The sequence below is a fragment of the Vulpes vulpes genome, chromosome 9 (assembly GCF_048418805.1).
Source record: "Vulpes vulpes isolate BD-2025 chromosome 9, VulVul3, whole genome shotgun sequence".
Taxonomy (NCBI): Eukaryota; Metazoa; Chordata; class Mammalia; order Carnivora; family Canidae; genus Vulpes; species Vulpes vulpes.
This window is the reverse complement of record NC_132788.1, coordinates 56,464,577-56,481,705: the sequence shown is the minus strand read 5'-3', so window position 1 is coordinate 56,481,705 and position 17,129 is coordinate 56,464,577. Positions and strand designations below refer to the sequence as shown.

General features: G+C 55.7%; 1 protein-coding gene across 17 annotated transcripts in view; it reads left to right on the top strand.

Annotated features, from left to right (window-relative positions):
• Positions 1–17,129, top strand: part of IQSEC1 (IQ motif and Sec7 domain ArfGEF 1) — a 376,147-nt gene that overhangs the window by 332,332 nt on the left and 26,686 nt on the right. For all 17 annotated transcript variants that reach the window (XM_072720184.1, XM_072720185.1, XM_072720192.1 and 14 more), the window contains 2 exons: positions 4,130–5,379; positions 16,756–16,917. In XM_072720184.1, the coding sequence (XP_072576285.1) occupies positions 4,130–5,379; positions 16,756–16,917 (1,412 nt within the window). The remainder of the gene's footprint in view (positions 1–4,129; positions 5,380–16,755; positions 16,918–17,129) is intronic.

Genomic DNA, 17,129 nt, shown 5'->3' with positions numbered 1-17,129 from the left:
TGTCTGAGGTCCCAGGAGAGGCCTGAGCCTTTAGGTAGTCCTCAGGAGGAGTCCCTAGAGAGAAGGGCAGATCAGTTTACAACATAAATAGCACATGCTCCGAAAAGAACACCAAGCCCATCCACAGCCAGCGGGGCGAGGTTGCTTATTATATCCCCTTTGGTTTACAGTTCTGTGTTCTCGTGGGAAACAGCCTCACTGAAAGCTCGCTTCCTCCCGCAGGGGCCTTGGCCCAGACCCACCATGGGGTTGGCACCTGTGTGCAGAGCAAGGAGGGTGCATGCACGGCCTGCCCGCTTGGTCGGGCTCCAGGGAGGACTATAGATAGCCTCTTGGGGTTGAGAGGAGAGGCCTGTCCCAGCTGCATGGTGAGCAGAAGGCGGAGGGAATGGGTGATCACTGGGTGGGGGGTAGAGAGCTCTCACTTCACAAGTGCAGGCACAGAGTAGGCACTTTAATAATTCTAGTGTGAAACTGGTGGCGAGGTTCAGGCTTCGGGAGAACCTTGGGCCGTGGCCAGCAGCTGTGCGCATATGTAGGGCCAGGTTTATCTGTCCAGCTTCCCCCAGCTCCTGGGCCCTGGCTGAGCTTTGGGCCATCTCCTCATGAGTCCTGGGTGGTCACATCCACCCCTCGCCTTGCTGCCCTCTGTTTGCTCCCCAGTCTTCCTTTTTGTCTTTTGTGGAGCAGCAGAGGTCTGAGCCTGGAGTGGCACCTGACTTCTAGGAGCAGTGCTATACTGCCCAGGGCGGATCTCCCCACCCCCCTGCCTCGCCCCGACAGGGTCCCCTACCACACCCTCCTCTCCCTGCTACCCATCTCAGCCCTGATTCTCTCCATCCTTCCGCAGGTGGCCCCTTGTCAGGCTGTGGGAGCAGATACCCACCCCCTGCCCCCTGCGGCACCGGCCCCGTTGCCAGGCCCATAGCAGGGGAGGACTACCTCTGTGCCATTGATGACTAACACCCAGATCCAAAGTGGATCAGAAGCAGTTGATAGTAAAAGATCTCCAGCAGAACCACTGAAACAGAAGTGAGGAAGTTTAAGCCTTAGCAGAGGCCTGTGGAGATAATCATCTGCTTCATGTGGCCTTACCATGGCCACAGCTGTTCGTTTTCAGCTGGCGCATATTAACCAATTGCCCACTGTGTGCCAGACACAGTGCTGGGTTCTGGGGAGTCAGCAGGGGACAGGGTGAGGCCACAGCTCTTGAGCTGACACTTTGGCCCAGGAGGTGGACCTACCAACAAGTTAGCAATAAAGACCATTTAATTCCTGAGTGTGATACAAACTCCGGAGATGATAAAATAGGGGCAAGAAGTGGTGAGACTGCAGGAAGTGACAGCACTGGATAAGGACGCTGGGGAAGGCCTCCTTGAGGTGCCATTAGAACTGAGTGTTTAGGGAAGGGGCCTTCCAGGAGGCAGTAGCGCCAGGTGCAAGAGTAGGACTAGGACAGAGTACATGGGAACTGCCAGATGAAAATGAGGTGCGCAGTTCCACAAGGTGGTAATGCCAAGTCCCTTTGAGTGAGGGGAGCCCTTCTGCACCTTCTGGCAGCTTCCTATCAATGGGCCCAGGAGTCCTGAGTCATCGGAAGGTGGCAGTGTGCTCTGTGCAAGGGTGTTCCTCTCTGTTCCCTATCCCTCCCCCGTTGTTGAGAAGTCTCCTTTTAAGAGAGAGTGAGGGCTCAGGGTCAGCCCCACATCACCTCATTTCCCAGACCCTCTGTCTTCTGAGACGTGGGGATCCTAGAGCCCCTCTGCAGACCGGATGTCTTGTGAGTACTGGGTGGGGGTGATGTGCAGCAGGTGAGCACATGCTCACCTGGATTGGATTCCCTCCCCTGCACCCGAGTAAACTTTCAGATGGTGTTTTGGGTCAGTTGTGGCCCAGAAGGAAGAATGACCATGGTGAGTCTGCGGGGATGCCTCAGGGCAGGCCTGGGGCAGCTTGTGTCCTCCAGGGAAGCCCAGGAAGGAGGGACTGAGAAGGGCTTTGATGACAACACAGAGCCCATTCCTGCCTTTCCAGAGTCCCCCCTCTCCCCTCCTCACCCCTCCCCCAGATCTGGGGAGCCAGACTCAGGCAAACAGAGGGTTGCTTTTTGGTTTTCTAGGTCCAAAGTCAGCAGAAGAGAAAGAGGCCTGAAGTGAGCCCTGGGCCTAAGCCAGTGGCCCTGGTGCCACGACCCCACCACTAAAGGTGACATGAGGGGGCCAGGCTACTGGCAGAGAAGGGCAGAGAAGAGATGGCTTCCCAGAGCTCAGCCTTGGGCCCTTTATCAGCCCTGTTGGCTTCCAGAGCTCCACTCAAAACCCCAAAAAAACAAAGTCTGCTTACAGATGTGGAAGTGAGGTCATCTCTTTGGATGGTGTTCAGTAACTTCAGGGCAAGAGAAAAAACAGACCCACCCTGGCTGACTCTGGGCCCAGAAAGTGGTTTTGATCCACCCCACCCCCTCACACACACTAGCCTCTCTTCCCATGAGGGGAGCCACTCTGGCCAGCCTGCTGCTCCCTCTCCTGCAGGCCCCAGAGAGTTGGCACGTTGAGCGCCTGGGGGGACCTGGCATCCCTGAGATGAGTGGCCTCCCAGAGCCGGGAAGCGAGGGGACCAGAATCTGTACTGGGATGTGTGGGGCTCCAAGCTGTGTATCCGTCACCCCGTGGCACCCCTGAGCGACTCTCTCACCCTTGACTCGGGCTGGAGCTTGGATTTCCTCAGTGTCCTTTTGGTTTTATTTCAGTTTAGTTATATGTGTCTGTTCTGGACAAACTCTTTGCTCCTTGAGGGCATGGACCTTATCCCTCTCTGCTACCAGCTGTTGGGTGCTCCCTGGCTCAGACTATGTAGGTAAGATCTAGACAAGCAGGGTGTGATGCTCTGCCTCCCTGGCACAAGTGTGCCTTACTCCTGAGGACCTTAGACTTCTCTTGACCCCACACTAGGTGCCCCCTCTGCCCAATATCCCAGAGCCCTAGATCAGTGGAGAAGCCAGCTCCTTATCTTGAATTTTCTTTGATTCCTAGGGAGCAGGCTTCTACCTTATGGGCATGTTTTCACTCAGGAGCGAGGCCTGGGGAGCACCCCTTGGGGTTGTCCTAGGTCACTGAGGGCAGGCATGAGCCTCAGGGTCTCAGGAGGCTTGTGTGTCACACAGGGGAGTCCCAGACCATGCCACCTGCCTGCAGCCCTGCTCCATCTCTCTGCCTCATCAGGACCTGTGGTCCCAGAGTGAGTGCTTGCTCTGGAGTCTGGAGGCCTCCAGCTATATGCTGGGTCTCTTCCTGGGCCTCAGTTTCCTTATCCGGTGCAGGTAGCTGGGGACCCCATAAACTAAACACCTTCCAGGAATGCAGCTGAGGGTCTTTTAGCCCCAGCTGGCCCTGTGCTCGGCATGTGCTAATAAGCTTTTGCATCTGTCTCATCAGAGGCTCACCATGGTCCGACAAGGTAGGTCTGATGAGGAAACAGGACGTGTACGGCTCCAAGGCTTGCTTAGAGTAGCATAGCTAATGAGGGGTTGGCCCTGGATGAGAGCCCAGGCGTCTGGCCTTGAAGCTGCCCCCCCCCCCCCAGTAAGGTGATTCTCTCAGGCCTCCCCAAAACTCAGCGACATACCACACCCCCACACCCCGCCCAGCTGACAAGAGGCTATGGTCAATGCTGTGAAGACGAAATGAGTCCAGAAGCCTGCAGCAATGCTCAGCACCCAGGATCTCACTGAAATCTTTGGCAGGCCTCTTAACCTGCTCGGGTGTCAGGTACCTCCTCTCTGGAGGGGCTGCCTCCACCTCTTCCAGCATCTCCCATGTTTCATTAAACCACAGGCCACAAGATGCACTAGAGCCAAAGGCTTCTGTGGCCAGAGAAGTGTGGGAGGGGGGTCTGGGAAGTCCTGCAGATAACATTCTTACTTTACCTCAACATGGGGCTTCTCCATCTTATTTGACCCGGGAAACCCCTATTTTGCACAACCTTGCAAGGTTGTCATGGCCAGCTTTGGGATGTGCCGAGGCCTTCCCAAACAGGGCCACTGTGGGGCTGGGCAGCGGGCACGCGCGTAGGTGGGCATGGTGCTGCACCAGCACGTTGGTTGCGCTCACTGTCCTGTCCCTCCCACCAGGTGGAGATGCTAGAACGCAAGTATGGGGGCCGCCTCGTGACCCGCCATGCGGCCCGCACCATCCAGACGGCCTTCCGCCAGTACCAGATGAACAAGAACTTCGAGCGCCTGCGCAGCTCCATGTCAGAGAACCGCATGTCGCGCCGCATCGTGCTGTCCAACATGAGGATGCAGTTCTCCTTCGAGGGGCCAGAGAAGGTGCACAGCTCCTACTTCGAAGGGAAGCAGGTGTCTGTGACCGATGACGGCTCTCAGCTGGGGGCCCTGGTGCCAGCGGAGTGCGGTGACCTGGGCGAGCCACCCACCCTCAAGTCCCCTGCCCCGTCCAGCGACTTCGCGGACGCCATCACGGAGCTGGAGGATGCCTTCTCGCGGCAGGTGAAGTCGCTGGCTGAGTCCATCGATGACGCCCTCAACTGCCGCAGCCTACACACCGAGGAGGCGCCAGCCCCCGACGCGGGGCGGGCCCGGGATGCCGAGCCCAAGCCAGCCCTGCACGGTGTGGACCACAACAAGCTGGACGAGATGACGGCCTCGTACAGCGATGTCACCCTGTACATCGACGAGGAGGAGCTTTCGCCGCCCCTGCCCCTCGCGCAGGCGGGGCACCGGCCACCCAGCACCGAGTCAGAGCTGCGGCTGCGGACCGGGGGCGCTGTGCAGGACTACTGGGCACTGGCTCACAAGGACAACAAGGGGGACACGGACACGAGCTGCCGGAGCACACCGTCGCTTGAGCGGCAGGAGCAGCGGCTGCGGGTGGAGCACCTCCCACTGCTCACCATCGAGCCGCCCAGCGACAGCTCCGTGGACCTCAGTGACCGCTCGGACCGCGGCTCGCTCAAGAGGCAGGGCGCCTATGAACGCAGCCTGGGCGGGCCGCAGGGCAGCCCCAAGCACGGCCCCCTGGGTGGGCCCCCCAAGGGCCTTCCCCGGGAGGAGCCCGAGCTGCGGCCTCGGCCCCCCCGGCCCCTGGACAGCCACCTGGCCATCAACGGCTCAGCCAATAGGCAGAGCAAGTCCGAGTCTGACTACTCAGATGGCGACAATGACAGCATCAACAGCACGTCCAATTCCAACGACACCATCAACTGCAGCTCCGAGTCGTCGTCCCGCGACAGCCTACGGGAGCAGACGCTCAGCAAGCAGACCTACCACAAGGAGACCCGCAACAGCTGGGACTCACCCGCCTTCAGCAACGATGTCATCCGCAAGAGGCACTACCGCATCGGCCTCAACCTCTTCAACAAGTGAGTGCCTGCTGGCCCCACAGGAAAGAGCAGGGCAGGCCTTGCTCTCATGCTCCAGGGCCTTTGCACGCACCAAGGGTTTAAAAGAGTGTGTGTGAGGGTGTGACGCTGCGCCAACAGGGCCCCTAGCAGTAGCTGGCACACCGATGCCATCATAGCAGAGACTGGAGCCTGGTGAGTGTTGTGCCTGGCCCCCTCTCCCCCATTGTGGGGAGAACAGAGGCTTATGAGCTGGGCAGCAGCCAAGTGAAGTATTTCTCTGTGACAAAGCAGGAACAGGAGTTCAGGGCCCTGTCAGCACCTAGACCCGTACCCAGCACACAGTAGCTTCTCAGGAAACATGAATGTGAAGGCTGCCGTGCTGTGTAACGTGCCTGGCCATGAACACCAGGCTCGGGGTTTTGGACTGGATTTGGTGGATGATGAGCGGCATGAAGGCCTTTGGGAAGGAGGTAATGGGGCCCACATGTGAGCAAGATCTCTCAGGGCAGGTGCAGGCTAGGCTCAGAGGCACGCATGGAGGAAGCAGGACACAGATAAACCTGGTGCTAACAGAAATCTCAGCAAGGTCCTTCGGGAGGTGTGTGAATTGGGTCTTGTTGAGTGGCCACTACCCACCAGGAGTTCTAGAAAGGTGCTGTGGGGGCAGTCCTGACAGCAGATTTAAGGAGGGAGACTGGTATTTAAAGCAGGCTATTCTTAGCACTGCCAAAAATAGCAAGGAAAGGGGAGGAGAGCTGAGCACTCCCTTGGAAGGGACGCTGGAAGGCTCTGGTTATTAAACCTTATATTTCACATCATTTCCATTGATGGGGCCTCTGGGATTAGGGGTTCATCAGACGTCAGCCTGGCGCTGACTCCTCCAAGGTTGGGGGCATGGCCAGACTGCCTGGTGGTCACTGACACATCCGCTACCCTTCCCTGCTCCCTGCTTCTTCTTCTAGATGGAGGGAGACTTGGGGGCACTTTTGAGCCATCCCTCGTACAAATGGAAGTGCTGTGCTGTCTCGGGGATTCAGAGAGGCCTGTCCCAGAGGATGGGTATAGGGAACAGGACATTTACCTGGGAGCAGCGAGGGGACTCTGGGTCACGAGGCTCCTCACTTAGCTAAGAATTAAGAGTCTCAAACACCTCGCATCTGCCCAGGTGCTCTCTCCTGAGACTCCCATCAGCCCATGGTTCATGGCAGGATGGACAGCCTCACCACTGCAGGAGCTGTGGCCAGAGCAGCATGCTAGCAGGAAGGGCCATCTCCTGCTGAGCCCATCCTGAGCTCTGTCCTAAAAGTCTGTTGCCTTCACCTGCTCCTGGGCACAGCCAGCTCCCGGGTCATCTGAGACCCAGGGCAATGCTCTCCTGGGGCGGGGGCTGAAATGACCCAGGAACTCCCATAGTGTCCAGGCCTACCTTGTCCCTTTCAGTCTCCAGGGACATCCTGATGTGGGGGTCCCAGCTGTGTCAACGGGGAGGCCAGAAAAAACAGTCCCTGAGCCAACCAGTGTTGGTCCGTGTAGATTCTCTCTAGCTCTGTTTGTAGTTATGTGCGCCGTGCCTGCATACGTTCCCATGGAAGATGAAAGCCTTCCAGTTAGGATAACACTCCCCATTTGGCTCTTGTCATTTTGGAACCTCTCCTCCCGGATCTTTATTCTGAGCATGTGTGCACTTTTAGGAACTGCAGACAGCTTTGGTTCCAAGCACGGCCCCAGGGCCAGACTGCCCGGGCTCACACCCTGGCCTTTGGTCTGTGCAGTGGGGCTGAGCCCAATAGTCTCCACCCCACAGGGTGTGAGATGTAAGTAAGCATGTATATGAAGTGCTGGGAGCAGCACCTGGCACCAAATAAGTCCTTCCCAAGTGTTGGCTGCTGGTGCTGGGGCCTGGGGTTATGGAGATCATCTTGCTGGGATGTCACTGCCTGGCTTGCTGTTGGCAGATCTAGCTCCCACATCGCTGTGCACGAGTCACTCCCTCCCAACTGCTGCTGTGTAGTGGTCGCTGGTGTGGCTATCCATGGTATTGATCTGGCCACTTGTTTCCAAACCTCTTCAGAATTACCGACCACAGATGACAAGGAGTGTGGATCTCTCCTTTACATACACTCCCAAGAGAGTTCATTAGGGAAACTGGCTGAAAGTAGAATCATGAAGGCTTAGGTAGGCACGTTTTTCATGGAAAACTTAGTCTTTAAACGGGGGCTCTACCCATTTCCCCTCCGTGCAGCTGGATCTGAGAGGTCTTTCTCCCACGTGTTTGGCCATACTCGGTGTTATCTCCCCATTCCCCATCAAAGAGTAGAAATAGTTGTCTCTTGGTCATTTTAGTTTGTTTCCCAACTTCTAAAATGGAGCGATGGAGCACCTACATGAGTCTTTTTTTTCTTTTTTTTTTCTTTTTTAAGTAATCTCTCCACCCAACATGGGGCTAGAACTTGTAATCTTTAAATCAGGAGTCACAGGCTTTACTGACTGAGCAACCCCAGTGCCCTCAGTTCATTTTCTTATTTTTCTCTTAGGTTATTTGTCATGTTGATTTACTAGTAGTACTTTGTCTTAGATACCGATCCTTTGTAATTGCAAACATTTTCTTTCTCTTTTTAAAAATTTTTTCGTTCCAGATATAGTTCACAATACATACCATAAAATTCATCCTCATGAAGTGTACAATTCAGCAGTTCTCAGATATACATCTTTTAACTTTGTGCTCTTTCACCTAACAAAATTTTTTCTAACTTTTTGTGTTTTCTAAATTGGGATAATTGCCATATAACATGAGTTTCAGATGTATAGTGTAATGATCCCATTTTTATGCATATCGCAAAGTAATCACAATAAGTTGTTACCATCCCTCACCACACATAGTTACAAATATTTTTTTCTCTTGAGATGAGACCTTTTAAGGTCTACTATCTTGGCAACTTTCAAGTATATAATCTGGTACCATTAAGCACAGTCATCATGCCGTTACAGGAAGCTTTTAATTTTAATCAGCTAAATTAATCAGTATTTTATTGTTTAGTTTCTTTGGCTTTTCATGTTTTGTCTTAAGGGGCTCTGCCCATGGGGCCACCTGGGTGGCTCAGTCAGTTAAGCATCCAACTCTTGATCTCAGCTCAGGCCTTGATCTCAGGGTCATGAGTTCAAGCCCTGCATTGGGCTCCACGCTGAGCATGGAGGCTACTTAAAAATAATAATGATAAATAGTAATGGTAATAATTTAAAGGGGCTCTGCCTCAAATCATAATAATAAAAATGAAAAGAAGTTCTGCCCCAATCATATAGATAGTTTTAAAATATTTTCTTTAGTATATTTGCATGCTCTTTAGGACTTTAAGCTGAAATTTGTTTTGGAGAACCATACAAGGTGAGGGATCCAACTTTTATCATTCTGTAGAGATTAGCCAGTTATTTCCAGTTTATTCACCAGCCTGTCCTTTCTTCGTTGACTAGAGGTTCCATCTAATTCCTACATGAATTGGATGTTTTCATTCATTCAGCAGATATTTATTGCTGAATAAAACTGCCATGCACCAGGCAGTGTTTAGGGGCCTGGGACAGGTCAGTGAACAGAACGAAGACCCTTGAGAAGCTCCACGTTAACGGTTAGAGGGCCCATTCCTCCATGAGCATCAGACTTGGGGTTTCATGGGTTTTCTTATTAGGGCAAAACTTCTTTTTTGTTCTTTTAAAAAAACCGTCTCAGCTGTTTTTGATGAGTTTTCTTCACATGAATTTTGTAATAAGCTCATTAGGACCCATGAGCAAACCTGGCGGGCTTTTCTCGGCTGTTGCCTTCAGGTCAGAGAATAAGTTAGGGTCACCTGTGGCATTAGGGCATTGTGGTCCAGCCACAGGTGGTGCCTGAAATTAAAGCTAACTAAAGTTTAACACTAATCCCGGTCCTCTGGCACGCTAGCCAGAGGTGCAGGTGCTCGCTGGCCACATGCAGCCTCCATGCCAACAGCACAGATCAAGAACAGTCGGGTCGCCATAGAACATGCTCGTGGATAGTGCTGGTCTAGAGTATGGAGGGACAGTCAGCAGCAAGTCTGGCTCCCTGTGGGGTGTGGGGCAGAGCGGTTGTGGCTGGCCCCTAGTGGCAGGAGCCAGTGGACTCTGTGAAACCTGCCCCTGCCCGCCAGGGAAGCTCCAGGGCTGTAAGAGTGTGTTACAGAGCACCAGGCTTCCTCCCTCCCGGCTCAGCCTTCACCACCTCCCTCTCCAGCCCCCTACCCTTGCCCCCCCCCCAACACCTGCCTCTTGGGCCCACCCAGCCTCGAAGAGAGCGCTCAGTTCCCAGCCCCTCCCAGTAGTAAGCTTTCCCCGACACAGACCTCAGCCCCCCTCAGAAGGACACATGGAGGATCTGAATGATGCACCCAAAGTGGGCAAGGGAGTCCGTGAGTGGGAAGGAAAAACAAAACAAGAGACCTGAGAACGGAGGCAGGTCGGCAGGGAGGGGCATCCCTGGGGCCACCTGCCATTCACAAGCCCTGGAGGCAGCATGGGGGTCCAGGAGCTAGAGGCAGGAGGGTTTCAGCCCCAGTCCTGCCACACATCAGCTGCAGCGACATGGTGACTCCTTGCACTCTCTGAGCCTCGCCGGCTACACCTGGAAGATGGAGACGAGGTTCCTGTCTCCTGGGGCTTGACAAGGATTAGAGGTAGTGGGACCAAGAGCCTTGCCTGGAGCCCACCATCAAGGAGGTGCTTATGGGTGGCAGCTGGGCCTGCTGTGCCCAGAGCAAAGGGGGAAGGGGCTTCCAGGAGCTCAGGCTGTAGGAGGACCCCGCAGGTAGTTTGGTGCAGAGCAGTCAGTGGCTCATGCGCTTAGTGTGTGCTGGGCACTGCCCTATAAGCCTGTCATGCTGTAAATCCTGTCTACCTCCTGGGGGTAGGGACTCTTACCCCCCTGTATGGATGGGTGGGCTGAGGTCCCAAGAGGGTCACCTGTCTGAGGTCACACAGCCAGTGGGTGTGCAGGCTAGAACTAACACCACCCCACCCAGCTTCTGAACACAGCCACCTAAAATCCGGCATGGGACCCGCCACTACACATGCACCCCACCAGCTCACTAGGCTGCAGATGTGAACTGAGAGTTCAGGAGGCAAAGCCACACCAGTCATGGGAGGCCACTCAGCCCTGGAGCAGTGGTCCTTGGGCCACCAGAGCAGCAGGAGCTGCGGTCAGTACCCCATAGCCCCGATGGGGTCTCATGTACCTGTGTTCCCACACACGTGCTCAGGGATACAGGCCTTGCTGTGTCAGCCTCCTCTCTTTCATGCCGCTCTCACTCTGGCAAGAGCCCAGGTGACTAGAGCCCAGGCAAGTTTTGTCCCAAGTGGATGTGGCCAGAGCTCCCTCACCTCTGGAAGAATATTCTAATCCCCAGGGCTGCCCTGTGATGAAATGGGTACCCGAGTGATTACCTCGAATCTGAGGAGCATGTAAGTTAGGGCCTCAGCAACCACTTGGCATGATGGTGTGCTAGGACTCTTCCTTGGGCTAGGAGCTGTTCAAAAGGGAGCATCTGAGGTCCCTTCCAGCCCAGGGAAGCACGCCTCCCCTCCACTCAGTGCCCAGCTGCTGGGGCCTGCCAGGTGCCACCCTGCCTGTTCCTTTCTGTAAGCCCACTGCCCACTGGAGCTGCTGCAGGAGGAAGGCGGAGAGCCCTGGTGTGAGCCCTGGTGTGAGCCCTGGTGTGAGCCTGGAGTACTCTGAGATTTCACCTTCCTGCATTCCTGGGCGGTCAGCTGCTTTCTACCTGAGTGGGAAGTAGGCTCAGAGGCTGCAGAGCTGGGCCAGCCTCTCTCAGTGAGCAGTAGAGCTGGGCTGGTGGTGGTGGTGGTGGTCTCCAGATCTGCGATCCCCAACTCCGTGCTCCTCACGTGTGGCATATTTTTTGTGATTAATGAAAATGCCAACGACAACAGCCAGCCCATATAAACATATCAGGTCTCAGGCACTGTACGGAATGCTTCATGTATGTCACCTCACTGAATCCTCACAGTGACCCTGTGACACTTGACTCTAGGGGACCAGGGCTCGGAGAGGTCAGGTGCTAGTTCGAGGCCACAGAGCCAGACATGCTGGCTCCAGGGTTCCGGGGAGCTGTTCACCGTTGCTGGGAGTGCTGACACTTTAAAGATCGGCTCTCTTAGGAGCACTTTGAGTTACTAAGAAGGAGGCTGGGTTCGCATTCCCCTGGACATGAGCTACCCAGCCAGCCTGTGCCCTCACTGCCCTCAGCCCTGGGGGTCCCTAGCCATGTCTTGGGCCTGGGGTGGCTGGTGCTGAGTCTCTCAGGGAAGAAGACAGTGCCAAGGCAGGCCCCGCAGGGCATACAGCCATGATGGAGGGTGATTCCTCCACCTTCTCTCTGTAGTAAGGGTTAAGCCCTGTTCAGCTTGGGCTCCCGGCATCAGGAAGAGCTTTGTAAAAATCAGAGCTACATGAAATACAGTCTGTAGAGGTGGTGAGTTTGCTGGCCCTGGAAATATGTGAGCAGATGGAAGGTGACCACTTATTTGTAGGATGCTGGGAGCACTTGAGCCTGGATTGCCGAATTAAAGGGGGCTTCCAGGCATGCAGGGTTGTCCAAGTACCAAAGGTGGTGAGTCCCTCCCCCTGTGGTCAGCTGAGACCAGTTACGGGGACGGCTCAGCCTCCTGACCACAGAGGCTCCTCGGGCACTGGAGGTAAGCAGACCCTGTGTCAGTCTCTGTTAACCAGGGCCTTCTCCGTTGCAAGTGACAGGAACCCGGTCAGACTGGTTTAAGCAGAGGCCTTATTGGTCTTGGACCTGAAAAGCCACTGGGTGCCTCCAGGCCCTTCTGTGTGGAGTCCTGGCCTGCCGGTGCCGCACCAGAGCAGGAGGTCTGCCAGCTGTCCCAAGCTCATGGTCCAGCCTCACGGCAGCCCCAGCAGGAACAGAGTCTCCCCTCTCATCCGCCCCCAGTGCTTGCTCCACAGTGCTCATTGTGGTCAGCAGGATTCGGGGCTCCAACTGGCCAGGCTGGGAGTAAGGTCAGCCCATGGGGTCAGAGGGACAGAACGGGTAGCATAGGAAATCCGGAGGCCAGCTAGATGCGGGGTAGGGAGGTGCGGACTGCCGCCCACTTGCATGTCTCTTCGGCTGCTCAGGCAGCTAGAAAGGACGGGAGAAGCCCATAGCTGGCCCTGTAGACCCCTGCTGGGAAAAGCATTCAAGTTTGGGTGATCTGTAAGCATGGTGCCTGCCTTGTAACCGCCACTCTGCAAGCTCGGTGTCAATACTGACTGCTCACAGCCCGGAGACAGGAGACACATGTGAGACATGCCACTGGTGTGGTGTGCGTGTGCTCGCCTGTCACGGCCGAGTCTGATTCAGCAGCTGACGTGGAAGAAAGCCGGGCCCACCTTGCGATGGACAGCAGAGCCAAGCCGTGGATTCTTCTGCTCCAGCCTGTCCTGCTAACACCTCTTGAGGACCCTTGAAGGGGGTGAGGGGCACAGAATACAGGAGCAGGTCAGGTGTGGGTGCCACAGGTGTCCCCCTCGGCACCTGCTGACACTGGGCCCTTAGAGAAGTAAGCTGGTCAGGCTGGATGTTTGGCCATGGTGATGGTGAGGGCAGAGTGAAACTCTGGGGGGCTTCTTGGAGCAGAAGAGTGGGTTGGAACTACCAGCGTGCTTTCTCTCGCCTGGCAACCCGGAGCCAAGGTATCTGACCATTCTGTGCCCTCTTTCAGTCATGAGTCAGATACGGCTTTTGTGTTGATCATTCTCTCTAGCAGGGTCCCTCTTCCTGGCTCCTGGTTCAATGCCACTTCCCCAGAGAGGCCTTCCTTGATCATCCCTCCCACCCCTTCCAGCCCAAGTCCACACCTTCTCCGGGTCACCATGGCACCACTTTGGTTTTGTTCTGCTTGTTGCTGGGCCTCCTCTTACATCATACACCAACAATATTTTTGGAGGGCTTAGAGGCATTAACCCATTTAACCTTCACAGTTCCTCTGCTGTGTGCACCGTGGCTGTGTCCATTATATGAACGGGGAAGCTGAGGCACAGAGATATTAAGTATCTTGCCCCAGGTCACCCGGCTAGTAAGAGTCTGGGTTTGAGGAAAGTCTTGTGGGGAGGTGGGGGGCTCCAGTGTGCTGACACAGCACAGGTTAATTTCTGTCATATTGCCATCCGTTACTGGTTAACCAGGGACTGCTCATCAAGTCTCTCAGGTACAAGACAGCAGGGGCATCCTTTCGATGTGGACTCCCTGGTCCCTATGGCAGAGGAAGGTGCCAGAAGGGATCGATCACGCAGTTCCCATAGGAAGTGCCACGCATCACTTCTCTCACAGTGCATTGGCCACAGTATACCACATGGCCCCCTAAAGGCCACAAGGGGAGGTGGGCAGCACTGATAACTCATCCCCTTGCGTCCTATCACCCTGCAGGTCACCGTGTGGGACACTTAGCAGGATATATGAGCACAAGCCCCTTTGGTCAGCATGGAGCTCTGTAAAGGAACAGGTGAATCTAGGACCACTGCTTGGCAGAGCCCCCAGGAGCACACTTGGGGTTTCACTGCATTGTTGAGGTGGCCGGGACCAGCAAGGACCTGACAGGCAGGGAACTCACGTTATCAGTGTCCAGTGCACTGGCTGTGTGCCTCCAGGAGGTCCCTGAAGGCCAGGCCATCCAGACACTTCCTTTGACCATTGTGCTCATCCTGACCCTGGAGCTCCCTGCCTGGCCCACACCGCCGACCCCAGCTCCTTACCTGTGCTTCCTGCCACCACACCTTTCTTCTCAGTTGCTCAATGAGCTCCTGGTCACTGGTCAAGGCCCAGTGAGTTCAGATTCCTTTCTCCTGGGACATCTCTGTGAAACTTGCCGGGTGGAACCAGTCCCTCCCACATTTGGTTCAGACTAGGAGCTACTCTCAAGCTGTGTTCTAAAACCAGCTGCTGCTCCCCACCTCCTGCCCTATAGCATGGAATGCTTGTAGGGAAGTCCTAGCTGGGCTCCCGCTTCAGATCTAGCCTTGCTCTTCACAGAGCAGCCAGCGGGAGCTTGGACATTGGGTCCCATCACTGCCCTGATCATTAACACACTGGGGCTTCTCATCCCACTCAGGGGAAAACCAGATTCCCCCTGTGGCCTGCAGAACTCTGTGGGTTCCAGCCTGCCCACCCTGCTGCTATGCTATCCTGTCCCAGGGCTCCTACTCTCAGCCACCCTGGAGCAGCTTTCTGGCCTTGGATCCTGCAAAACCCTTTGTCACCTCAGGGCCTTTGCATTTACTTTTGCCTCCATCCAGGAAGCTCCCTAATGACTTAGGTCACTGCCCAGTGTCATCTGCTCAGAGAAGGCCCTGAAGGCACCTGCAGGAACCCCTCCCTGTGCCCTCCAGCCATCATTTAGTCCCTTTGTCCTTTAGACCAAGGATTAGAGCCTACCATTGTGGGGTGTTCTTGACCAGCCTCGCTCACTGCTGTCATCCTGAGCAGTACCTAGCAAAAAGTAGGCTCTGGGTACTTAATCTGTGAAGAATCCGCATTCTCATGACCTCTTGTAAGACTCTCCTTCCTGCAGTGTGTTCCACTCTCCTGCTGCCTTCTGCTCCTCCCAGGTGGAGGAGCCCATATCCTAGAAGCCTGAGATGCTGTGCCACATTGGTGTATCAACACAGAAGGGGGCAGAGTGGGGAGGTCAGCCAGCCCCACCAGGGAAGCAAGCCAGGCCTGGATCGGGGCCCCATATTTGGGCCTCAAGGGACCAGGGAGGCCCAGGCTGTGGGTGGCTGACGCAGGATGCCTGAGCAGGGAGGTCCAGCCCAGCTCTCCAGTCATTGCCGCACAGGAGCACAGGCCCAAGAGGATCAGATGGCCTGATTTTCCAAGAGAAGCCAGAAATCTGGATTCTGGATTGAGCTCTCCCAACTTCTACATGTTGGCAACTCACTAGAATTCCTTCCGCTAATGTGTAGGCTAAGGAAAAGACGTCTGCAGTTTGGCTGTGGTGACCCCTGACCTAGAAGTTGAGGAAGAGGAGAGTGGGCATGGGCCCTGTGGGGGTTGGCATGGAGCAGGGCAGTGAGGGAGCATGAGCAGCCGAGTGGCTGGAGAGGCTGGGGCAGGTGCAGTTCTTGGGGTGTGTGGCAGGGGTCGGGGAGCAGTGCTCTGTCCCCACATCCGTGCCAGGGCCCAGCTGGCTGGCCACCACTCCCTGCCAAACTCCTGAAGGTGATGTTAGGGTGTGTGGTCATCCTGGGGTAAAAATAGTAAGGTCACCTTGCAGCAGGAAGTCTGCTTTTGCTTGCAGGTAGGAATACAGCATGTGCTAGACGCTGCTGTCAGGAGCCCCATACTTTTTGGGGCGGGTGGATCTGCTCTTGCCCCCAGGCTTCTAGGGAATAGCAGAACACTGATCTCTACCTGCTGGGGCAAGTGGTAGGGCCCAGCTCCCAGTTAGTGGGTGACCTCACTCACCCCCACACCCTACACCCCTGTGCAGGCCCAGGTGAGGCTCTGGGGTCGTCGGACATCCACGTTCCAAGGGTCACACATACGGCCCCCTCACACCACACTGTGAGGTCAGCCAAGCCTGTGTTGTACCACATGGATCAGCAGGAGGACTGAGGCCCAGAGGGAGGAAGAGGCCAGCCTGGGCCCCCTGCTGCCTCCCTCCACCACAGCCCCCTCTCCCCTGGGGCCCCATGGCTCCCAGTGCAGGTGGACTTACTTAGCCCTGCGGGGCCAGCCCAGCCCTTCCTAGGAACCCTGTTTGCCCAGGAAGGATCAATGGAGCACTTTCACTTCCTCTCCTAGAAATTGGAGCTAGTCGTAAGAACCTTCCATGGTGCTTACTGCATGCAGCATACCAGGCACCTGACTGTCAGGAAATATAACAAAAGTACTTGAGGCTGCTGGCAAGGTTACGTGGCTGTCAGGCTTCTCAACGGCCCAGGTAACAGGAGTGCTGACCCCAGGAGGAGTGTGAGAAGATATGCATATAGGGTGCTTAGACAGTGTGCTCAGAGTCAGGACTCAGCTTGTGTTAGAGACCATTTACTGTTGGGGGGCAGGGGACAGGCCAGGACGTGCAGGGTAAGATGTTCCCATCTGCCTGGCAGTGACTTCTACAGAGAGGGGCTTTTGGGGGCACTGCAGAGCAGTAGGGGGAGCAGGTCCCTGCTCCAGCACCCGTGGCCACGCTCCTGTGGATGGCCCAGTCCTAGGCACTATGCCTGGAGCTGGATCTGGGCAGTTCTGGGTTCCCTGTAATACGGGCTCCAGCAGAACAGAGTGGGGTACCCTGAGTACCCAGGGAGGAGGGCAAGCCGGGAGTGGGTGGAGCAGCCAGGGCTGAGCCTGTCTCTCGTCCCACCCCTAGGAAGCCTGAGAAGGGCGTCCAGTACCTCATCGAGCGCGGCTTTGTGCCTGACACTCCAGTGGGGGTGGCCCACTTCTTGCTGCAGCGCAAGGGCCTCAGCAGGCAGATGATCGGCGAGTTCCTGGGCAACCGGCAGAAACAATTCAACCGAGATGTGCTTGAGTGAGTTCTGGGGCTGGGGTCTGGGGACGTGGACCTGCACACAAGCAGTGTCAGGCTCACCCCGCCTGCTGGAACATAGACCAAGTCCTCACTGTCTGCAGAAAACCAGATTTCCAGCTCCCTGGGAACTGTTGACAGTTTGGAGAAGCCCTGCCTGTACCCCAAATCTCTCCATCCCTTCTTGAGACTGCCCTAAGTAGAAAGGACCCCAT